Raw genomic sequence first — 26,562 nt, forward strand, 5'->3', positions numbered from 1 at the left:
TCCCAGAAGTCTTTTCTTCATTTAAAATTATTATAAATAAGATAAGATGTTTGTGAAAAAATTGAAACCAGAAACCTAGCCGACCACATCCAAAAAGAACAAAAGAAACTTGGCCTACCACATCAACCGTAGTAAACCAGTCAATACGTACATGTCGCTGTCACATCACCGATACAAGATTCTCTCGGTGGCTTTTTTTTATTTATTTAAAATTATTATAAATAAGATGTTTGTAGGAAATTTTAAACTAGAGACGCTCGGGATTAGAACCTTAACCTTGCCAGAAATTATTAAATGAGCTTGGTCTACCACGTCGTCGCAGATTAGTCCAATGAAAACTCGAGACGTCGGGAGGAAGGTGGGTCCACCACACTACTGCTTGTACGAAAACGAGGAGAAGATTCGGTCTCCACCGCGCCTTCACCGTAGCTCAAATTCTTTAGAGGGCTCGTTCTTTTATAGATAAAAAATTTATTCATAAAATTATATTTTTTTAGATAAATATTTTTTAGATAATATTTAGATAAAAAAATAACTTATCTATATTTTTTTATATATAGAAAAGAGGTTTTGAAATCTGTTACCCGTGTTCTTTTGCATTATTACTTTTTCGGATAAGTTGCTAAAATTTATCCATATTTTCCATAATACCCTTTATGCTTCTTGGATCAAATTTGATGATTTATTTATAAAACTTAATTTTTTTTTGTACCAAACTAAATATTTTTTTTTGTACCAAACTAAGCTTTTAGTCTATACTAAATTATCCTAACATAATAAAATTATCACCTTCTAATAAAGATATATTTTATTAGTCTGAGTTATTAGGCATTAACGATAGAGGCATCGGAAACGAGAAAAAAGATATTTTAGAAATAAAATTAAGAGATCACTTTACTGGTTGATGGGAAAATCATTTAGTCATCCCCTGGATGGGTAAAATTTTTCTCCTATTTCATGGATAAATGCCACCCATGGAAAATAATTTACCTATCTTGAAATCTGTAAGAACATGGGTAAGTTGGTCAATAGGAAAGTTGATCAACTTTTTCATGATATTTATCCACAAAAGAACGTAAGTGATATCATGTTCGGATCTTAGAATTGATCCAAAGAGAACCATATACCTTGGGTTTGAGAACCATATACCTTGGGTTTTCTATGGCCTTCGGTGTGGTGACAGGTTTGCCACCCCAGGAGTTGCTCAGATGCCTACCAACTCTATCAAAATGGTGATGCTTGATGATTTACCCGACAATATGACTTTGTATGGATCGTGGATAATATCGGATTTTGGCTAATAACCGAAGATCTATGGAAAAATCGTTACACATAATTGAAAAGATCAAAGATCAAAAAATAATTATTATGTACGATAAAAACACTAATTGCTCTTAATCGAAAGATCATAGCCTATAATAACTATCCACTATACCTATTTGGATTTCATAACTTCCATATTTTTATGCTTCCACAGCTAAAGCTATATAGTAACAACAAATTCTATTCTTATACAAAGGGAGGTAAGTTCGAGATCAAGATAAAGATTTTTTTCTAGCTAATTAAATTTTTGCTTCTATGATTTTTTAATTGTTTCTCTAATTTTAGCTGACTTAAATATTGAAGGATTTTTCACTGAATAACTTCCGACAAAAAATTTGATTTTACAGATTTTCTCTTCACCAAGAGCAAAATGCACTTACTTGGCACCTCACCAAGAATCTCATCGGAGTTGAACGGAAACAGGTTACATTCTAATGCTAGTGTTACCTCTATATAATATTATTAAATGAATTTAAAAAATAAATGAATAGCTGTTGGTCAATAATTTAGTGATAGGTGTTGCACATAGAAGTTATCTCATTCAAAATGAGTGTCATGCAACTGGATGGTACCTAAACTTCACCCCTCGATATATTTTACCAGGTTTAACAAACGTATAATTTAATAGCAACATTCTTAGTATTGATCTGTACTGTATAGAGAAAAACTTGTGTTTCCTTTTTAAATTAGCGGGACGGGTTTAGTTTAATAACTTACACTCCATTTTGGTCTTGAGATTAGAGATGGAACTTGCTCGGCTGGGAACGGTGGGCGTTGGTAGAGAATAGAGATACCGCATTCGGAACGGAACCTTCAGCATAACCGTGTTGGGAAAATTTAAAAAGTAAATAGGCTGTGTGTTATGTACCATGCTCTTTCTTCCATTATGAATTGGTCCTTTAGAAGATGGCTTAGAGTGCATGGAGGCCGTATGGAAGAAGAGTTTAAAAAGACAGCCTAGTCACGACCAATTCCTAGCTTTCCTCGTGCTATAGTGTGCAGTAAACCTCCAAGCGATGACAGATAACTCTGCTCAGTTGTAGCAGCATCCAATGTATTATAAGCAGATTGGAAAATGATTAAATAGAAGATTTATTTTAGAGAGTAAAGAAGGTCTTCACTTTAGATGCAATGGGAAACAAAATTATGGAAGGAAAATGAAATGGAAGATGCTGGCAGCAGAGGTCCCATCAGGGCACCGACTACAGCTCCAGAAGTCTTCAGGTATTAAACATTTGCTTCACAATTTCTACATGACATTTCACCTGTAATATGTTCGTTCCTGAATTGTGTCACGCCATTGAAAAATAGATTCTGGAGCGAAATGTCAAACAAGGGTAGATGGGATGTGCAAGCTGGAGAGGCAAGGATCACGGTTCATCTGGAACTGGTGTTGAAATTTCTGATTAGGAATCTAGAAGAGAGAGTTGTCTAATTACTCGGAGGCCTCAGTTTGGAAATTACTCACCTTCAGCGATATTGGGCAGCATTCCAGCAATTCATTTCATGCAGCATTCATTGTAATTTTGACGATGCAGCCACCTAACATGGCATAAGTTTTGCAATTTGACATGCAGCCAACCAAACATAGCGTTAAGGGCCAAAGTAGTTAACAAAGCAGAGCATGGACATTGATGGTTTCCTACTTGACCTTCTATTGGGCAAAAAATTACATCAAGCAAAGACTAACATAATCAGGATGACCATTTCAAGAGCAACCTTCCATCTGATAAATCTGGATATAAAAGCTGAGTCAAAAAGCTTGGTGGCACTGCAACTTATATCAGCGCCACGGACCTAATTCATGGGGTATGGTTGTAAACTGGACCACATCCTACTCGGCAAGTTCGTACCAACTTTACTTGGCAAGTTCCTACGAACTTTCGTTTTTTTTATTTTTTATTTTTCTTCTTCTGGTAAAACTCACCAGTCTGCTAATGAGTATCTGAAGTGGGATGAACGAATACTACAAACCTCCACAATCCCATGCCAGACTTCTGTTGAGTATTAATATAAAGTTTCCTTTCAAAACATCCCAAACAAGGTTTTGAACTAGAGATGCAAAATAGTTCCTTTCAACATCCCAGGGCCCAGAGGCCTCTATCTCTGGAATCCATCAAAAATTGGCTGATCAGCACAGATCACCAATTATATCCTTACTGCCAGGATGCAAAAACGCTACAACACCCATAAATTTCAGTCTTCAATAGCCAAGAGCTGTACAGCAACAGGTAAACTGTAGGCAGATGAGTCTTAAGGCATCTCTCAGGACGTCCCAACCTTGACAAGTATAGAAGCTGATCACCATTAACCACCAGCAACAAATCATTTGGAACATAACAAAATTCTATCCGCACGCATCACAAACATGCATGAAAAAGGTTTCGTAGGTCACAACAGATGCACAAAGAGTAATGAACAATATTGCTCTTGAATATGATTTAAGACTAACATGAGTACTCCTTATCCAGCAAAAATCAGGGTATTATAATATCCTGAGAGTCCAGTCATCTGCAATGTGGACATTGGGCTTTCGGACTGTAATTGCATCCGGGCTTGACCCTCCTCGCAGAGTGAGAGGACCAAGTTCAACGTTAGCCTCACGATTTCCAGGTTCAATCACAGCTTTCTTTGCCCCAGATGGTAACCCTAGAAGAACAATCCTTTCTATAACACAGTCTGAAGGGAACTTCCCTCCTAAATTGGCAGGGTGAATATTTACTGATGTTAGCTTGAGATCGGCAAAGATAAAACGGCGATGGATGTATGCCCCCTGCTCGAAGTCATAGGTTTTGCCATCATCAACATAAAGCTCTCCTTCAGCAGCAAATGAACCATTCAGAGCTATCACCTGATCAAACAAAGCAGCAAGCGTCACTAGTGAAACAGCTTTACTAGATGGAGCATATCGAAGATTGATACTTCACCATCAGAATTTGATGGTGCAAACAGAAAGACCACAGTATTTTGCACCAGGATGCCTGACACCATTCAATGTGACTACATAGTTTTTGCAGCTGGTGATTATGATGCAAGAACACAATAAACAAAATAGCAAGGAATTATAAAGCAGTCATTGAAGGATATGGAATCGGTCCAGCAGTGTGTTATGTAGTGGAATAGCATGAATAGGATCTCTATTTTTCAATAAATCAACAATAATCACAAAGTTTGCATGCATGATAAGAGAGGTATACATGCAAAGATGACAAAAAAGCACAAACAGATGATGAAGATAATAATAGAGGGATCTTTAAGCACTGCATAAAGTACTCGCAGCTGGCAAGCCCTTCATATTACTCAATAGCCACCTCCTAGTCTCAATCTCCCTCTTCTTCCTTCTCTCCATGTTACTCTCTCTTTTCTTATCACTCTCTATTCTCTGGACAGCACCCTATGGTTCTTGTGCCTTTCTTGGATGCCCCTAGCCAAGGAACTCTAACATACATGTGATTCCTGCCAGACCCTACACCCCCTCCCTTATAGCAGAGGAGCCAGCATTTGGATGAAACCCTAGGCCCCTTTATGCTGCCACCCTAGTGTAGAAACCACAAGACTCGTGTCATCACCCTAGCAATCCTGAGGTATGTGGCAGCTACCAGGATTGAATCCTCCTACTGGCATCTAGCCAGAGATAAATCCTAGTAGTTGGCAGCCATCTAGGAAACCCAAAGCTTAGCCAATCACCTCTAGGGCTTCTAGAAGAAGTTCGCCACCTAGGATTAGCCCTAGGAGCCGGCTACTCTAGTAACTCCCATGTAGGATGAGTCCATGTCCTGGCATGAAACATCAGCCTAATATGACTCTCATTATGCCAATTCATATGAACCAATCTCTACACCAAGGGTTTGATTCACTTGATCAAAACTGAGCCTAAGTTTGGTGACAACTTGAGAGATTCAAGAAGGACAAGGTTGATGGACTAGTGTGGGACTCTAAGGCCCTGGATCTCTAATCTACCATTTCCCATCTTATTAGATGGGTGTACCACAATCACAATGAAGCAAGGTGGACCAGCATCTCTATAAATAAACATGTATAATCACATGCTAAACCCTAGTAGAAAGAGTGAACAGACAAGTCTCCTTCATACATAGCAATTGTTCCTGCAATTTATTCCCTCCATCTTTTATCCTCAATTGACTGTTGAGAAAAATCATTACACTAGTAAACCCATCACCAATCAATCTCATAGACCATCAGAACCCTAGATCACATGCAAACATAATAGAAAATTCACGCACACACAAAAATAATTTGAATAATATTTTATTATATTTAAAATTAATAATAATTATAACATGAAAACCAATTCAGTTGAAACATTTCTTGGTACTAGGATTCCCATATCTAACATGTCCCTCTTCTGATACAGATAAAATACCATAGGTGGATTCGTTGTTGAAATAATCCTTACACTCGTTACAAAAAACAATAAACCATTGTGTTCCCTACCAAGGACACAGTCCATAATACCATTGTTGATAAACATGTTTGGCAGCGAATTTATTATTGTAGGTAGTCATGCCCTCAAGTCGGGGGACCACTTGCATCATAAGCATACAAGAACATATCCAACTCCAATAGCGAACTTCCAAGAGATGGTCTTATAGCATTGATTTTTTGCAGTATGACATGTACTCAACATACCAATGCAGATCAGCCAAGGTTTTAAATCCTGCGGGATAGGATTGCATCATTTTTCCTATAGAACAGGACGCACCATCATCCCACCCCGTCTTGACACTTGAAATGAGGGATGATGCTGAGACAATGGTGGTACGGTCCAATCCCAACATATAGGATGATATCCCATCCTAATATCCCATGGAACGTTCTGCTGGGATCTGCATCCTTGAATCAATTATGATGATGACTACAAGAAAATAACCATTCCACACTGATATTGGACACTGTTGGGGTAGATCCTCGTCATTTCTCCGAGTAGCTTGCTATCTCGTCCCTCATCCGACTAAAAATGCTACACCGACTAAGCTATTATAGCTCATCCCGACTTGAATCGTCGAGTCCCATCCAATTCGCTCTCCGCCGACTACCATTGATGACATTTGGCCGACTAGGGATAGCGAGCATGACCAAGTCGGTGCCTCGCCGGCTAAGTTTGACAGGCCGCCTGTAGCAAGCGACACTCGATACAGCCGACTACTTATTCGGCGTTAAGCCAACTATGCCAACCGACAACGGGCTGCTACCCCACGACGGGCTCATTCTACCGACTTTCTTGGCACAAGCCCCAGTCGACTAGCTGAGGGCCAAATGTGCTCGCCACGCCACTCTGACAGGCTACATCAGGTCACGTCACGTAGACACCATACCTCGATCGGCTGGCTACGCACCGTGATGGGATACTGCGAATTCATTAATTGCGCGCATGAGGTCATTTATTACGGCCCATACACGGTAATGTCTGCCGTCGCAACCACGTGCATATCGAATAGAAAGCGCGCCCGCCCTCAGAATCATTTAAAGATGCCCATGCAGTGTTGTATGACGGGACGTGATTGACATGATCGTCTATCCTCTCACTATCCGCTTTGCTCCCCTTATAAATAGAGGTAAGCGAGGGCCCCTCCAGATAGGCAATACTAACCCCACGTCGAAACTCTGCCGCTCTCTTCTCTTCACTGAACCACCTCACCAACTTGAGCATTGGAGGGTCCTCACCGGAGCCACCTCCAGCGGGACTTCCTTTCCAGATCTTTCTTCCCCGACGAGCGAAAACCATCACCACTGTTCACCATCAACCCTCGCTTTCACTCTCGGCCTTGACTGTGTGCACCTTCCTCGGTGATGGTACATCTTCTTCCGGCATTCCGCCGGCCCGCGCTTAGGTGCAACTCTTAGTCGGCTCCCAGCCAACTCCCTTCTGACCAGAGGAAAGCCGCAACAGACACAATATATAATGGCAGTCATATGAGTGCAATACCCAATCTCACCTATACTCACGAACAATTTTCAAGAGTCTAGAATGATCGAATTCTCCCTGTGCAAAACATTCTGCTCACTTGGTCATTCTACCAAAACAATGATACTTACAGACTCTTTTTTGGCTCTAAGGCTGATGTGTGAGATGACCCAATATTGTTTATAGCTATGTACAAAGGAGACAGCCATGATATCTGAATTCTTGCTATGTTAAATTTGCAAATGGTTTTTAAGGTACATTCCACTTCTAACAACTATTAATTGTAGATGAAATAGAACTTAATCCTCATAATAAATTAGAATAGACAACCATATGTTGCTTCATACTTCCAAGAACACCCATAAGTTACAAAGAACTCCAGACCACAAGCCATGGAAGATTTGCAAGAAAATGTTGAGCATCTGATAGCTGAGAGAAATAAAGATTGGTTCTCCTTGCTAAATAGATTCGGGATATGAAACTCATCTATTGACATGACTGACGACCGGCTGCATATATGTGCTTCAGAGGTTTAGAATCCGACAAAAGGACTGAAGGCGAGATATCAAGTGGAAGAAAAAATAAGCTAATGATGATTAGGCAAGGTTGCTTCAGTTTTGACATCTGCCCCATTGATATGGATAGAGACACTCTGTCCGAAAGCCAACGATCATTGATAGACATACTTTGTCTCAAAGAATATGCAGAAACCTCTATGTTGCCAATAGTGTTCTAGGCTCAAATAGCCCGAAGCACATGCCTGAATACTCAAAAACACTTCTCTTGTGAGCACCCAGAGGACTAAATACTTCCCACTTACCAAGATGATCCCGTGTCTACCTGAGGAGAGCAGAAATGAATTTGTGTCCTCCAAGCTCTTTTCTAGATAAATATTATTATAGTCACTAGCTTGAAAGCAGATCCTAAATGGAGAGCTCTTACCCTTCTGTATTGATGTCTAGAACCATACAATGCATAATACTACATTGAAACTCAGATACCAAATTGTCCATCTCTAGGCAATCTTCACAGGTGACACCAGGCCAAACATTAAGGTCCTGATGGCAAGACCCAACTAAATATCAGACATAAAATGCTCTTATGAACAAAGGAGCCACAAAATATCAATTAAAAATAAATACACCATTATAGAAATCTAAAGAATGCTCAAGAATTACGTCTTAGGAACCACAATGATTAAGAATGATAAACACAATGATACAAGCTCTGTTTAAGCTGTGAGAGAGGTGGTTGCAAAATATAACATATAATGACCAAAGATCTCATCCAAAAAGACTAGCTGGAAGATATTATTTGGATTCCTTGATTCAATATAAGTACCCAAGATATTTCCAACCAATAACCAATGTGGGACTAAATAGATGCCCACACAACTCCTCACATATTCTCCTCTTTTAAGCCTTGGCATTCTCCCAGACTGAGGGTCTAAATTCATGCAAATCCATTCATACACACCACAATTGACGCGTGGTCAATCCTAATAAGCTCGTTGTACGGTATCCCCCAGTCCACATGGGCTATGGATCCGTGCAGCATGTATTTAGTCCCACATCAGTTATTTGTTGAAAAGATCTTGCGTATTTATACAGGATTAAGAAATCCAAATAATATCTTCTGACTAACTTTTTGGGATAAAGTATTGGATTATTACAAACAGTATCAAAATCGATTCAACCCATAACATATATGAACTAGGGGATACTGAACACGAGTCCATTGGGACTAACCACGGGCCAATCATGGTGTTTATGAATGAATTTGCATGAATTTAGATCCTCAGTCTGACAAGGATGCTAAGACTTAAATGAAGTACGTAAGGACCCATGCGGACGTATATCTAGTCTCACATCGATTATTCGTTGTGAAGGTCCTAGATACTTATACAGGACAAAGAACCTAAATAATACATTCTGACTAATCTTTTGGATGAAGTCTTGAGTTGTTACAAATAGTATCAGAGCCGACTCAGCCTATAATCCATGTGGACTAGGGATATTACAGCATGGATTCGTTGGGGCTAACCATGGCCGATCATAGTGTTTATGAATGGATTTGCATGGATTTGGACTCTTCACTTGTGAGGATGCTAAGGCTTCAAAGTAAAGAATATGTGAGGATCCGTATGGACATGTATTTAGTCTCATATTAGTTATTCACTAGAAAGATGTTAGGTACTTATATAAGGCCAAGAAACCTAAATAATACATTCCGACTAGTTTTTTCAGACAAGATCCTAGATTGTTACATAACATGTAAAGAACCACTCAAGGAAGATAGTCTATGCATGAGCACAAGCATGTAGATGGAAAATGCACAGGACCCTAATAATGAACTTTTAGCAATAAATAATAGATACTTTACAAATCATTAACTCACATATAGAATAGAAAATAAAACTACCAAAACATACTCAACCACCCAACATAAGGCTGTCAAAAAGTGAAAGCTATAACCCGATCACCTGGCAGCATACCATGGCCCATGGTTTGCTAAATCTAGCAGCACACTGTGGCCCATGGTTTGCTAAACTATGCCGAACCCACCGGTTCAATGCATATGGAATCGGACCCACCCGATTGGCTACTAGCATGATTAACTTACATCAATTCAGTTTATAATCACTCACCTCGGCCCTAATGCCTCTGCATTTTCTTCCAAATTGTAGCTCCACCCATCCCTTCCTTTGAAACCTAAATCTCTATCCCAATTCTCAACAACGACAACAATATTGTCGTCATCGTCAATAGGGTCCAGTAAGTCCCTCTCTCTCCCTTTCTCCCTCCTCAACAATGATGGCCTATCACCTCTCTTCCCGGCCCTCTCTCTCCCCCCCTCCCTCTCCCTCCCTCTATCTCTTTTTCTCCTTCTCCCTCTCTACCTCCTCTGACTCTTCCTATTACAGTATGCCCTAGAATGGCATAGTATGGATTCCTATCCTACCAATTGCTGGCCATTACATCCTCCATTACCAAATTGGTGAACCTCGCCAAGGCCACCTAAGATGACCTCTTTGCATTTAACTACACAAAGCACATAGAAATAGGATGCTTTGAGTCCACGAAATGAACATTCTATTTGCAAAGTGAAACAACACAAACAACCCTATGAAAAAGGACACCTTTAGACAGTTTACAAGGCACACGTAAGAAAGAGGAAAACAAAAATGGGGCACACATCCAATTCAAGGGCACCATCCAATTCACAAGTTGCAACAACTGAATCAAGGACTAGCAAAAACCACAAAAACACTGATACCGGCTGTTATTGTTCAAAAAAAGTTCTATTTTCAAGAATTTCTTTTTTTTGTCACATTCAATGAGATCCACCATGAGCAGGCATGGCAACTAGTCTATTTCTAGGAAAAAGCACAAATAATTCCAATTACATATCATGTCTATATCATATATGTATCAAATATTGATACTTATCAGAGACTTATGATACCTGTCTGATACTTGTGTTAAGTATCCTATTTTTCAAAATTTAAAAGCACTATGGATATATCCTCCATACACATTAGATACTTTCTCAATACCTCCACAAGAATAGGGGGAGTAGTTTTGAAGTCTTTTGATATCAATATTAAAACATGAAGTATAGATGATTATGATCTATGAAATAATGACCAATGATCAGCTTATAAAAGTTAATGCTACCATATAAAGTATAGACTAAATTATTTTATTAGCATGCTATGCATATCTATTCATACATGCATATCTATTCATCTACAAGTATATATGTATACATGCATGTACATATACAATGATAACAACATATATATATTTACAGACTTATATGTATGCAGTATAAATACATGCATGTATGACCACATGAACATACATACATATATATATATATAGGGAGCGTAAAAGTGAGAAGAGTGGCTTAATGTGAGAGGTGAGAGGACATAATAATAACCCTTGGATCCACATCAATAGTTCAGATGAGCGCCGCACACACTCACGCGTTAAAAAAACTAAAAAATGAATGGATAAATCTTACGAGTATTTGGACAGTTTGGACAACCGCATTCTCATCTGAACCGTTAATGTAGATCCAAGAGTTATTATTATATCTTCTCACCTCTCACATTAAGCCACTCCTCTCACTTGATACACTTCCTATATGCGTATGTGTGTGTGCGCGCGCACGCACACATACATGTATGTATGTATGTATGTGTATATATATGTATATGTATGTATGTATGTGTATATATATGTATATGTATGTATGTATGTGTATATATATGTATATGTATGTATGTATATATATATCTTGGCTCCTACTTTTCAATACTTATCATATTGGCAAATTTGTATAGTGTCGTATCCATGACCATGCTTCATATGTCTATTTGTTGTATAACTACCAATAAAACACCCAATAACCTTAATATTACCCTTTTAGTCAATAAATACCACACAAACTCTTAAAGGAATCTCACTTGGCATACAACTCAGAACACAATGTATTGCATCAAACTAGTGAACTTGGTTATCATCCAATCCATTCAAGTTTTTTAGTCTATAATCAACCATATCTTCCATTTTCAAAAGGGAGATGAAATTATTTCAGAATGAACCACGGTCAAATTTATAGGTTCATTTTCACACATACATACACATGAGCACACTCACACACAATTGCGCACATGCACGTGAATGTGAGTGTACTGCAAATCAAAACCTTCTACCTTCATGCAACTTCTCCAAAGACCTAGATGACATAGACATGCATGAAGAAATATCTCTACTTTTTTCAATCTCTTCTTTTCCCTCCACAAAATCCTCCCACTGTGGATGTTTCTGTTCCCAATCTTAAGGATGGGTCAGGGCAGATCAAGTCAAATCAGGAACCAGCTCCTAGCCTTGGCTATTTAATCTTATGCCTAGCATGATCCTCCAAAACCCATATGTTAGCATACCAACCAGCGGTATGCAGCAAGAAGAAAATAAAGTGATGGGAAATTAAGTCCTTGGACTATAGCTGCATCATGCCTCAATTGGTCAACCCAAAAGGAAGCATACTTTGTTTATATCATGCATATTATTAACAGAAAAACATCAAAGATCAAATTGCATACAACAAACTTATTTTAGATATAGGAGCATTTATTAAAAATAGTCATGAAAGACAAATTTCCACATATAAGTAAATTTACAAATGGACCACATTACTTTAGATACACGTGTTCATGGAAAGATAAAATTCACATGCATTACAGCACAATTACGAATAGAACCACAAATTAAAAACAAAAGAACATACCTAAGTAAGGATTAAAGGACATGTTGCCTCTATGATGCACTAAAGTGCAATAAGCTTATTTTTGAATTAAAAATAAAAAATAAAAAAAAACACGCACACACACGCGCACACACAAGGCAAGCATACAAAATATAGATTTCATACTTTCACAGGAGATACATTCCTTATGAAACAACATAAATATAGGAAGGTTCTTCATTTAATCAAAGTTCTTATTGCTTCTAGAAGACATTATAGATGATCTGAGTGAAGCTCCTTTTAAATGAATTCAAGTAATAGTATAACATCGCAGAAGCTATCTCAATATTTGAAAAATAAAATTATCTGAAAATGCCTTGCCGGAAAAAAAAAATAATAGAAAGATTTTTACAGGTCTATGAATTTGCTAAAAATCCATAAACCCACCATATATGATAAGATATACAGAAAGAAAGCAAATCTCATAAATTCATAAGCTTATTTAATTACATGTTACTATTCAAGCAAAGAAAAAAAAAGAAAGAAAAATGAAATTCAGCATCTTTCTGATGATATAAGAGCTTCACAGTAGACATGACAAATCATAATTTCATGCTACAATATGCATGTGCTTCGAACAAATCCCAACATCATTCTAATTAGAATGAATAATAGATTTGCTTTTGAGACAACATCACATTTCTCTGCCTATCAGATGGAAAATTCACCGCATAAGAGGCAGCATAAAAGGAAACCTAGACTCAGCAGGTAACAAAGATCGCAAAGGGTAAGAAAGACATACCAGCGTGTAAGGATCATTCACCATTTGAGTAGAACTACGCCTAAATCTGTCCTTCCTGGGTATTATAGTTCCTGCCCTCTGGAAAGTGGGTATGCTGTCTTCTGAAACTTCCAGTTTGTGAGATACACCACCGGCATATGAAACTCCATTTCTCAGGTTATACCAAGACTGCCCAGCAGGAAGATAAACTGACACAGATTTTTGCCTCTGTCCAACATCAAGAGTGCATAGGAAGAAGTCCTCAAATTGCAGTCACAGTTACAAAATATAGACAGACAAAGAATAGTAAAACAGAAAGTAAATCATATATGGTACCTCTTCGTAAATCCCTTGGACCAACAAACTTGGCCCAACCATGAAAGCCTCACCATTGTTATATGTTTCTTTATCAGCAGGAAATTCTAGCCACAAAGGGCGCATGACAGGGATGCCACTTACACTAGCCTCTCTGAATAGTGTATAATAATATGGTAACAATGAATATCGAACATGTACTGCCTCTCTTATCAGAGCAGTGTTGCGCTCTCTGCATCATGGCCATCAAGAAGTGTAATCAAATCAAAAAGTCATAATGTTAGCCAAAAGACAAAGAACAACTCTCCATGTCTAGAAACTTTTGGGCATTACAGAACTGAGATGTTGTGAGAAGCCAAGATGTATTAAAGTAACTTAATAGGATAAACAAGTTTCACTAACAGATAAAAGTTGACAAGACAATAAATATGTTTGTATCAGTACATGCATGCATGTGTGTGTGTGTCTGTGTGTCTGTGTGCGTGTAAAGATTAGGCATTTGGAACATATGAAGATGCACTAAATCTAACAACAAAAAAGCACTAGAAACAATAAAAATTTACTTCCTGACTTAAATTTTTCCATATTACTACTTATTTTTCTAATAATATATGAAGGACTTGCCATGTTCTGATCAAGAGATCAGGTCCATTAAGTGGTCAGAGTATTCTTGACACACAAGCAAGGTATCAAAATTCAAGGGTCTGGACAATTCAACTTCCAGGTCAGTACAGTATGCATTGCAGTACATACTATAACATTATGGTGTATTAGCCCATACTGTTCAGGCCAGCTGACTTGGCCATTTTTAGCCTCCATTTTTTCCTTTTCTCCCCTGTTGTAATGCTCATTTTCTATGAAAACATTGTAATAATAGTGATTTAAATGCTGGAAGCCTGGAACTGTTCTATCTTATCTGTATCGAAGCTCTGATTCTAGTTAAATGCATTTCATGGTGTAATACATAATTTCATATAGTTTATCAAAAGAGAACTATATTTATGCATTTTATACAAAGTCAAACAGCGCAATCTAGCATCTGGAGAGCTCCCTACCGCCTTTCACTCGCTCTGTCACCTTCACATGATATTCAAAACAAATTAGGGGGATTTAGATGTCCTACTCAGTAATAAGACGTTCGGGCTCAATCCACCCTGGGGTGGCACAGTTTGGGTGGTCCAGTCCCAAATAATATATACCAGGGATTACTGTGGCCCTGAGTACTAGTTCTGCCATATCAGTTGGTCTGTGGTCCAGGACAGAGTGCCTGGTAAACCATGTGCAGAATTAATTTTGCCGCTTATGCTACTATGACATGTAAATTGAAAATTAAGCAGGTGCAATAGCATATCAGCCAGAAAATAGCATTCATCTATATAAATAATTTGAAATTTCAGAAAAAAACTAAATGTCAGCTATTTGTGGTTGTTTTACACCATAGGTAACTCTGCTCATGGTACATCATTAAATAATAAAAAAATGTTGAACATAAATATCAAAAATTGAAGAACAAACTTATGCATTCATTTGGACTTGACTCACAAAACAAAAGAAATGAATATAGAAAAGATGAGACAATACTTATATAGCATTTGAATATACAAGCCAACAGACTAAAGTAAGTTTATCTTGTATACTATGTCAAATGATAGCAATAATAGATGATTGCTAGAACAACAGGAAGAGAGCAAGTTTAAGAGCTGAAGCAAGATTTGAGATATTTGTGACAGCCAAAGTTCCCAGTTACTAAGCTCCTCTGAGTAACATGGCATAATAGCAAGCTACATTAATTATGATAATACAATTTCCATGTGAAAGTAATTAATATATTACCCAAATAACCAAGGTTCCCGTCTCTTAGTGTCCTGATGAGCATGAGCTCTAAAGAAAGGGTAATAAGCACCTAGTTGGTACCAACGCACTAACAGTTCAGGTTCTGGGTTGCCAAAGAATCCACCAACATCGGCACCTATATAAATTCCAATGATCAGCCACGTCCACTGAAAAGGAGGTAGCGGCCAAGTCTATTGATCAAATCTACTTACCAGAGAATGTCATGCCAGTAAGACCAAGTGTTAAAATCATTGGAACTGAAGCTCTGAGATGGTCCCAATCTGCAGTATTATCTCCAGTCCATACTGCACCATACCGTTGGCTTCCAGCAAAGAAAGCCCGTGACAACACAAATGGCCTATCTTTTCCATTACCTCGCTTTAGAAGTCCATTTGATGTAGCCATGTGGAAGTAGTACCCATATGCATTATGTAATTCCCGGTGCTCTACATCCCCAAAATGTATGGCATCCCTGGGCATGCTAATCTGATGATGACGAAAATGATTTTTAAATAGGAGAAGCGGTAAAATATGTCGTTTTAAAGTATCAAATTCGCATGCACCAACACATGTTCATACAAGGAATCACATTGTATTGTTTGATAATTGATATAGCTAAATGCCAAAAGAATAGAAAAAATAGGTGCCAAACAGCTCATTTTGAGTCAAAAAAGAAACAACGTACTCAACCTCTGAATTGGTCTGATATACTAATAACCAGGTCTACGATGGTAAACTTACTGACCAATAAGAAGAGATAGAGCACCTGGTAAAACATCATATGGCATGAAGATCCTGGTTGAGGGTTAAAACTACATGTAATTAGATGGTTATCTGTGAGAATCTCAAGCTCAAAAGACAACTGTTCTTTGATGGTCCATGCTTTTGCTGGCATTTTTACAAACTATGATCTAATAGAAGTGAATATGCACTATGCTTATGCTTCATTTTTGGTAAACGCAATGTCCTATACATATGCTTCATTTAGAACAAGATCCTGAAATTCAAGCCTATTCTTCTTTGTCAAGCACAGAAAACTATAAAGATAAAGAGCGGCACGAAAACTTTAACCTTTTTAGTGCACCCTGAGGAGAATACAATTATCCGATGAGGCAGACAATATACTTAGCAGAAGCAGAGACAAAGGATTGAAAATGGTTTGGCAAATAAATCATAGATAATCTTTTTTTTGAAAAAAGCCACATGTATATAGAGGTTTCTCACCTGTTAAGGAGAACATAGTCATGATTTTCTCCATGGGTTCCTATTGTAACATAAATGCTCATTATCATAATTAATGTAATAAATATTAGAGTAAATTACAAAACATTCTAAGATTAGAGGTAAATTATACTTACACCCAATAGTTTGAGAAACCTACACTTATCCCCTCAAGGCTTATTTTTATTCAACACTTTAACTCATAACTTAAAATAACGTTAGTCAAACCATTAACATTAAATGGGACATAAGTGCCACATCAGAAAAAATTTTGAAAATGACCAAAATAACTTTAAGTGACATAATAGCCACTCAAGGACATAAGAAAATATATGCATATTCCTCCCCACCCAAGGGTAACTTTGACTTTTCAAATAAGGTAAACAATTTCTCTAACATTTAAGAGGGTGTAAGCATAGGTTTTACACACTATTGGGTGTGTGTAATAAACATAAACCTCAAGGCGGATTTTATAATTTACTCTAAAAATTAAATTCTTGTGGAAACTAACAATGAAGGACACCTAGACAACTCTAAAACACAACCTTGGAGGTTCTAAGACTACCTAAACATACAACCAAAAAAAACTTTTAAAAGTATTTTTGGCCAAAACAGACTCAAAATTTTATTTCAACACTCAAACAAGTGGAAATTAAGCAAACAAGCAACTCAAATAGCTAAATAAAAAAATTAAAAAAATCTATAAAAATATCAAGAATAAGAGATATGAGGACTTCCAAGTTTAAAACAAAAGCAAGAGAATGTCAATCGAAACAGAAAATGTAGTTGTTTAGGGACCAGACCTAGGCACTTCCCCTTGAAGCCCTTTTTCCAATAAGCCAACATTAGTCTGCTTCATCTCGTAAGGTGCTAATTCAGATTTCATCTAGCTCATCACAAACAACAAGGGAGCAACCAAAGATACTAAAGATTGAGATAGCTATCGATAATAGTGCAGACACATTCTTTTATTTTCCCACATTTCCAATCAGCTGTGCCACTAGGTAATCACACAGATGCTCATATCCAGTGTTTGGCGAGTTGCCTATTTTTACCCAATGTCATGTTGTTTCCTTTTACAACCTCAACAGCACCATAAAATGAGATTTGCTTATAAAGTAGCAAGTCATATCAAACATATCATCTTCAATACAAGTTTTGAAGGCACAGTTTCAGTTTCAGTTTCGGCCTGGTCTTTGGGATCTTATTTTCAGCAATTTTGATGGTTTTAATAGTCTGTCTCCAAGTCTCAAAATTCCAGCCAAAAAAATAAGAAATTTCAAAAAAAAAAAATTCCAAAAAAATTGTTATGCAGCATTTTAGAGTATTTTGTATTATATAGATCATTATTTGTGTAGTCTTGACAATTTATGGCTGAAGTTAATGCTACATAAAAGTGAAATAAGACTTGCTCATATCTTGTTGCATGAGTTCATGTGTAACTTCTTGACTTCAGCTATTTGCAAAAATTCATTATATTTTACTTTTAGTCAGACACAAATATATTGAATTTGTGTTTTTGACAAATAATTTTGTCATTAAGTGATTAGAAAATCAAATGCCTTGTAACAAGTGTTATACATTATTTTTAAGTTACTATAATAAGAGTGTTTTCAGGAGGGTCAGCTTATCAAGCATTAAACTTATTATCTCTGAAAAGAAAACAAAAACCACAAAAAAGTGATCGCCTATACCCTACATACTTAATAATAAAAGGATAAAATTAATATATAAATATTTTAAAAAAAACACTAATATTAAACTTAGATAAAGTCATGTATGGCTAGTTTCAGTCAGTTGCAGACAAAACTGGACTGATACTAGACAGTTACAGCTAAAAGTGACCAATGCCACAGAAATTGACTAAAACTCAAAACTTGAGGTCAGTTTCTGTTGAGTCATAGCTGAAAAGGATCAGTTTGATCCGAAACTTGAAACATTCCTTCAATATGATTCAAAAGAATCAATTCCCTCAGTTATATCAAGCTGTCTCCAATTAAGAGGTGATGATCATAAAGCAATGCAAATCAATGGAAGGAAACATTGTATGTTCACCATGTCATGAATTTATCCAAACTATAAGTGAGTAAAATTGCAAGACTAATTTAAAACAAATACAGTCATACATACAAAATCATTTTTGTTTATGTATTTTTGGGTACTCATAAGAATTTTGGTTACCCAGATTCCCTGGAAGGCAGGCTTTTTGGCATAGACAGCTAATTGGTGAAATATCATAACATTTAATATAAGATGGATAGGAAAATGCAATAATGGTCTTCATCTTGCTAATTGTTTTCCAATCCAAGTATAAAATAGACAGAAACGAACAAACCTATACATGAACTTAATTATTCAGAACTGAATCATTTGATTGGTTGGTTATTAGGACTCAGTGACAAAAGAATCTTGTTGGAATAAATAAGTATAAATGCATAAACATATCTTAGATTTTCTGGGTACTTCAAAGAAGATTTTTGCTGTTGCCTTATGGATCAATGCTTTGTCTAGAGCATAAGAAACCTTATAAAACCAAAGAAAGCTATATTAGAAGTAATGGCAAAGAAATTCTAAGTAGCCAAGGTCTTAGTTATCCAAAGCAAGTGCAAATACATGAATAGATGTGATTGTAGGTGCAACGAAGTTGATCTCTCAGAAATAATTTCAAATAGAAAGAACCTAGAAAGCAGGTATAGAACAAGTTTGTTCAGAGACTTAGAAGCAAATGACACCCTATGTAGAAGGTAGGAGTTTCTTGCTAAGAAGGACATGATCATTTACATGAATTCCCGAATTCAAAATTTCACTATATGCTCGTAATTAGACATTCCTAATGTAGGTCACATCATGCAGGCTTACTATAACAAGTTCCAGTGCCCTTGTGAACAAAGATGAATCCTACAATATCTACAAATGCCTCCAAAATTTGGAGATTTTGTAAGAACTAGATCCTTATTGAGGGTTCCAGCATCTTTGCTATTCATTATCCTAATTACCGGTTAAAAAGGATAGAAAAGGGAGGACAGAAGAATGGACGATTCTGAAGGACCATAGCAAAATGGCAACTTAACAAGTCACTTGAACTATTGTGCAAAGGTTGATGTTATAATTTTTCCATCAAAACCTATGAGATTCTAAGTATGTTTCAACCAGAGCAAATTCTGTACCTAGTTAATTTAGTTAGAGTTTTGTTTATCCACATGTAGTTTAAAGAACTCGATATTCTTTGACTCCAATCCATCACTAGGATATTCTATTACGGCCCTATAAATTGCCGAACCTTCCAACATATCAAATCATTAACCTGTTAACCAAGAAGAAGTCTAGCAATGTGAAAATCATTGTTCCTTAGATTAAAAAGCAAATATATAGAGATTATAAGCCACAATAGAGCTGCACACTGACAAACCTCAGGGCCATTGAAGACTGAAGGCTCATTCATGTCATTCCATATATACAATGATGGAGTTGAACCCACATAGTTCTCGAAGGAGAATTTCTCAGCCCACCATTCTCGAATCTCTGGATTCAACACATCCAGATACGACGAGGAGCCTGGCCAGCACCACCCATCAAAATCCTTCCCTGATGCATCCTTCACGTAGTACCCCCTCTCGCTGGCCTCCTTGTGTATGTAGAAGGAATCATCCCGCTTGATGTGAGGGTCAACGATCGTCACCATGTGTCTCCCCTTGGCCGCCAACTTCCCCTGCATCTCCTGTGGGTTGGGGAACAGCACTCTGTCCCAAGTGAAGTACCGCTTCCCATCGGTGTGCTCGATGTCAAGCCACAGCACATCATAAGGAATATCATGCTCATCGAACCCAGCATCCACAGCTGCAACATCCTCCTCGTCCCGGTAATTCCACCGGCACTGATGGTAAGCTACGGCGAACTCCTGCGGCATCGCAGGGGTCCCGGTGATGCCCGTGTACTGCCGCAGCACATCCTTGGGCTCGTGCCCTACAAAGAAGAAGGCATCAACAACCCCGGCCTCGCTCATCCACACGGTGTCGATCCTGTCCTTGGCCGGCGCGGCCGGGTCGTCCCACCCGGGGCCTAGGACATCAATCTGCATCTCGGCGGCATTGAGCCAGAAGAAGCCAGAGGAGGATCGGGCGCCGTGGGAGAGCATGAAGGGAATGGAGCCATAGAGCCCAAAGGGGGAATCATCAAGGTACTCGAAGACATCGAGGTTAAAGAGACGATAAGGCTCCGAGAATTCGACGCCAGGACCGCTGGTGGGGCGGAGGGCGAGGGATGTGGACGCGTGCTCGGGGATGCCGTAGACGAAGTCGGCGCCGTGGAAGGAGATGTCGAAGCTGATCGACTGGGGGCCGTGCGGCCGGGTATCGGTGTGGCCCCGGAACCGCTCCTCCCAGTCCTCGTCGTCGTTCTTCTTGGCTCTCAGCTGCTCGAAGTCGAAGAGTCCGTGGGAATTGAAGGAGAGGACGGGCTCTCCCGAGCCCTTACGGCGGACCTGGATCTGGAAGGGGTCGTGGACGAGAACGGCCTCGAATCCCTCAGCGAGGTAGAAGGAGGAGGATCCGGCGGCGGGGGAGGAGAGTCGGGATAGCCAAAGGCGGCGGTCGTCGAGGTCCGGAAGGAGGACGTCGGGGACCTGGAAGCGACGGCGGGGAGCGGAGGCGTCCTCGTCGATATGGAGGCGAAGGACGCCGCCCTGGTAGACGGAGATGCGGAGAAGGAGGGGACGAGGGGGAACGGTGTCGGACTCGGGGTCGTCGCCGTCGGTGGCCTGGCGGAGGGGTTGCGAGGGGAGGAGGCGGGCGACAACGGCGCCGTCGGAGATGGAGATGTCGGCGGTGGAGAGGGATGGGACGGAGTGGGCCTTGCGGCCGCGGGCGCGCTTGCAGAAGGGGGTCTGGTTGCAGTTCCGGAATTCGTCCTTCTTCCAGGCGGAAGCGGCGGAGAAGAGAAGAAGGAGAAGGAAAGGGACGAGGAGGAGGAGCGGCGGAGATCGACTGGCCGGCGATGGCATGATGGCGGCGGCGGGGACGGTGGTGCCGATGGGAGATGGGAACTCTCAGGCCATGGGAGGACCATGGTTCGGCTGGTCTGGTTGTTGTAGTAGGAGCGCGGAGACCACGGGGGGCTCGGAAGTAATTGTGGCCGTTGGATATTAATCGAACCCAGCTTGATCAAGCTTGGGTTTGATCAAGATAGCCTGAACTCCTAGATCATGATCTGCTTACCATTATATCGAGCTTGAGTTTAGCTTGAGGTTCAACCAAGCACAATCCTATTTGATTAGTTTGATAATCCTAAACGAATGTAAGGTGAATGTGAGATTAAATGAAGCTTGGGTCAAGATTGAATGGAAGCTCAATGTTTTAAGATTTCTTTTAAACCTAAATTAACACTTACTTGAGTCAAAGAATAAAAATTAGGGAAAAATATATTTTTATACTATCAATTTTTATCCTTTATTTGGTACGAAGGATGGATGAGAAAAAATAATGGATGAATCTTCCATCCATATTTTTATATATTTGATGAAACATAGAAAGATGATAAAAATAATTTTCTCTCCTGTTTGATATAAGAGAAATGAAAAGAAGGATGAATGATATTTATATAACATTTTTACTAGACTATCTTTTGATAAAAATATTATTATTATTAATTTATAATTTTATATTAAAAATAAATAATATAAAAACTTATAATCATTATAATCTATAATTATATAAATATTATATAAATATTTAATTTAATATAATAAATAATTTTATAAATTAATTATTAATGAATTAATTATATAAATAACTAATTAATTTAAAATTTAATTTGAATAGTTAATTAATATTATACAAATAGTTAATTAAAAATAGTAAATAAAAATAAAGAAATAGAAGATAATTCTAATTATTTAATTATAATTATCAAAATTATATATTAAAATTAAAATAAATAGTAATTAAATTTAATAGTATAAAATATATATATATAAATAATATATGAAAAAGTGAAGAAATATTATAATTTTATCAAAAAATTAATGAAAGATAATTTATCAATATAAAAATCCATCCATTAATGCTCTATCCAGATAAGTGGATCCAAATAAAGAGAAGTTTAAAGCAAGGCAATCCTTTATCATTTTTTTTTTCAATCTGGTAGCTTATTCTTTGGATAGAATTCTCAAACGGGCAGTCCAAAATGGAGTAATAGCTGGAATAGGATGCTCAGAGATCACAAAAAAGGCCCACTGCATCCAGTACGCTAATGACACGGTCATACTTTGCGATGCCAAAAAATTACAAATTACAAATTTGAAGTTCATTCTTTATTCATTTGAAGTTCAAGTTTCTGACATGTTTGAAGATTAATTTTGAAAAGAGCAATTTGTTTGGCATTCGTATCTCTGCAAACTCTTACAAGATCTTTGAATGTCTAATGGGTTGCTCGCACTCCAATCTACTAACCAAGTATCTAGCTAGGTTTCCTTCTCTTTTACTCAAAGCCTAGAACTTAAAGAGTTAAGATTGATCATTTTTTAGAAGAGAAAATTATTGGTAAGAAGTTGGCAGCTTGGAAAGGTAGGCTTATATCCATTGGGGAAGGCTAATATTAGTAAATATTGTGATTAGCACAATACCTATATACTAGATGTCTATTTTTCTTATTCCTCGGAAAGTCGTTGCAAGAATTGTGAATAAATGCTGGCAATTCTCGTGGAGAGGAGAAAAAAATTGCTTCGGAGGTCATTGCATAATGAGTTGGGAAAAAGTGTATAGACCAAAAAACCTATTGGGTGTCATCAATTTATGACTCTTTAACCAGTGCCTCTTATTGAAATATTGGTGGAGATTTTATAAGAAAATTCACAAGCCATGGAGGGAGTTAATTATTAATTTGCATTATAAAAAAAAGTTATCTTCTCAAGAGGAACCAGGGAGTCTTAAGTTTGCTTCTATTAGATTTGTGCCCTAGAAGCCAATTGTTGGCTGACACTTTTTATAATTTCAGGATCTAATTTTATACTCATAAATTATTTATTATTAATAAAAAATATTTTTATTTTCAATCATATTTTATGTATCCATGATTTATTCTAGAGATTAACAGATGATTTTGTATATTCTCAAGGTGCTGAGAATTTGAGACATACATTATTAGTGGTTATTTCTAAATACTTCCGATTGTAGGATCATCACAGAAGACAGTGATCGATCTCGTTAAGATCGATGCATGGATCACCTTCTTTCTGGACAGATGAGTCTTGAGTCTGTAGTATGGAGACACTGGGATGAGAGTGCATGTAGTTGTTAGAGAACAACTTGCACTGAGCATGACCAATACAAGAAACCACTTGAATGATTACTCACTCGTCAATAGTTTGCTCGATGTTGTAGTGGTATGAGTGATCCTTTAATTTATGGTGCATTGACTATTCATAGTGAGGCTACTGAATTTGACTGCACCTAAACTTGGACCCTTAGCCATTTGGGTCCTTGCGGTGTATATTGACTTCGGTGGATTCAGGTTCGCTCTTAGAAGTAGGATGCACCTAGATCGAATCTATCGATCTTAATAGAAAAAAAGTAGTTCTATGCGATTTGCAAGACTGAGTTCAGAAAGTCTTTGGCCAAAGCAAGTGTGAATACTAAAAAAGAGTTTATACGAGATTCACAAGTGAACTTGAGTCAAGCTAATCTAGTATATGACTGACGTTGGAGTTTGACAAGATTTTTATTACCTCCATCAAGTCGAGACTCATGATAGAATGACTAAATCACACAGTAACTGCACCTAGAGGTTTAATACTTTCATTCTACTAGATTGTTACTACATACTGCTAGGTGTCACTGATGGATTGTGAGACTCGTCGAGCATCATCTTGATGATCGATGACCCTCGATGGGTAGAGTTGAAATTGTTTCAATCTTTCGAAAAGAGTTTCGATAATATTGTGATAGAGATCATAGTATATCTCACTATCAAACAGAATAGAACCTATAAGGTCACATACAAAAGAGATTCTTATTTGATCAGATGGTTGATCAATATAGAAAGATATAATCGTCAATGTGATTAATGATTAATCTTATACAAAATCTATAATAAAATAATTAATAAATTATTGAAGGATTAATTAATAATTGGATTGTTAATTAGCTCAATTTGATGGAGAATTGAAGTTTGGATCAAGTTTAATTGAATTGGATTAGTTTGACTTGGATTGGATTTGGCCTGATTGAGTTATGAGATAACTCAATTACAAAGTGATTCGACTTCTAATTTGATCAAAACTTGAGTTCGATTAAATCCTAATTGGATTAAGATCTAGATTGATATCTAATTTGATTAGATTTATTCATCTATTTGGGTCTAACTAAATGAGATTTGGTTTGAACCAAATTGAATCAATATAAAGTCCAAATCAGTTTGGACTTGATCTCCTTGCGCCATCACCTGGTTACCCACGCCAACCCTCATGCCAATATGATTTTGGCATGGAATTTTAAATGCCAAAAGAATGTTGTCACCCACTCCCTTATCCCCTCTTGATAAGAATCAAGTTGGTTTCAGTTTTGAATTCAAACTTTTTTGAATTCAATTTTGAAACTTGATCTTTATTCGGATGAAAAGTTGTTCTCATCCTAACCTCTTTGGATGCCATCTTTTAAAGGGCCTTCCTTTTGGGCATGCCATTAGATTTTATCTAGAGAAAAAGAGAGTTGGGGCATGTGCTAGGGATGAAGTCGTGGAGAAATCCTAGGGCTTCTAGGTTGGGCATTGGGATCATAAGGAAAGAGAGAAAGTGTTCTCTAGTTCCTACTCATCCACCTCATCTTCCTCCACTTCTCTTTTATTTCTAGAGTGTCTGTGAGATCTAAAGAAAGAGTCAGATCAGCCATCAAGAGAAGATCTCTGCAAGGGAGCTAGCACCTCAGGGAGATTGTCAAATCTCTGATCAGATCGGAGCCTTGTGTGGATACTTATGGAGGTCGGATAACTGTACGGCTCCAGTAACCTTTTCATATCCACGGATCATCGACTGCAATGAATTTCGACCCACACAAGATATTGAGATCTGATCTCAAATTTATATTTTTAATTTCAGATTATGCATATCATAAATCCGGGCATGGGTAGTTAACAGATTAGATCTGATGTATGCTAGGCTAAAAGAATTTAATCTAGATGTCTTCTGCTATTTTATTAATTCAAAATAATTTTTGAAATACATGTATGTAACTGTCCTGCTTTCTAACAGCTTCAGAGATGCAGTGAGAGTCTCTACGTTTTCTAGACAAAATGTGTATTTTATAGTCAGAAATGGACAATAGGTACTATTCTGGTTGATCATTAGTTTGGAGTAGCACCACTTAAAGATGTTTATCTACAACTGTTCATCCTCTCTTGTAAAGCAAAGCTTTCTGTAGCTAAATTTTTTGGTACTCAAGAGGCAAGAAATCACTTTAAATAAATATTGCATTTGAATTGTGAAGAACTACTTGAATCAATACTTTCACAGCTCAAAGAAATAACCCTCACAACAAAGCAGGATAAAGTGGCATGGAAATGGAGTGAAGACAAAATTTTTTTAGTCAAAATTTGTGACTTCTTTTTAAGCAATGGAGGAGTTTGGTCTAGATGGGCTAACAATATATGGAAAATTAGACTGCCAGAAAAAGCAAAGATTTTTATATGGCTAGTTTTTTATAACAGAATTTAGAGAGGGAAAAAATTTAAAAAAAGAGAAGATGAAAGGGATAGCTTTTTGTCTACTATGCAGCACTGAAGAAAAAAATACTGATCATTTGCTCTTCTTTTGCAACTTTTCTGCATCCATTTGGTAGAAGATAGCTCAAAAAATGAAAGTTTTCTAACTCTCTAGTTCTACCGACGATTTGTGAAACTTATGGAGAAACAATCTAACAAA

General features: G+C 37.6%; 1 protein-coding gene across 1 annotated transcript; it reads right to left on the reverse strand.

The window, feature by feature from the left end:
- Positions 1-3,651: 3,651 nt before the first annotated feature.
- LOC105033115 (probable glucan 1,3-alpha-glucosidase) lies at positions 3,652-21,725 on the reverse strand. The gene is made up of 6 exons (XM_010907778.4): positions 20,062-21,725; positions 15,644-15,917; positions 15,432-15,567; positions 13,620-13,830; positions 13,305-13,511; positions 3,652-4,174 (listed from the first exon to the last, which is right to left on the reverse strand). The coding sequence occupies exons 1-6, from the start codon at positions 21,649-21,651 to the stop codon at positions 3,809-3,811; spliced, it is 2,784 nt and encodes a 927-aa protein (XP_010906080.1). The 5' UTR covers positions 21,652-21,725; the 3' UTR covers positions 3,652-3,808.
- Between the last annotated feature and the right edge of the window lie 4,837 nt (positions 21,726-26,562).

This window comes from Elaeis guineensis, chromosome 13 (assembly GCF_000442705.2).
Source record: "Elaeis guineensis isolate ETL-2024a chromosome 13, EG11, whole genome shotgun sequence".
NCBI lineage: Eukaryota > Viridiplantae > Streptophyta > Magnoliopsida > Arecales > Arecaceae > Elaeis > Elaeis guineensis.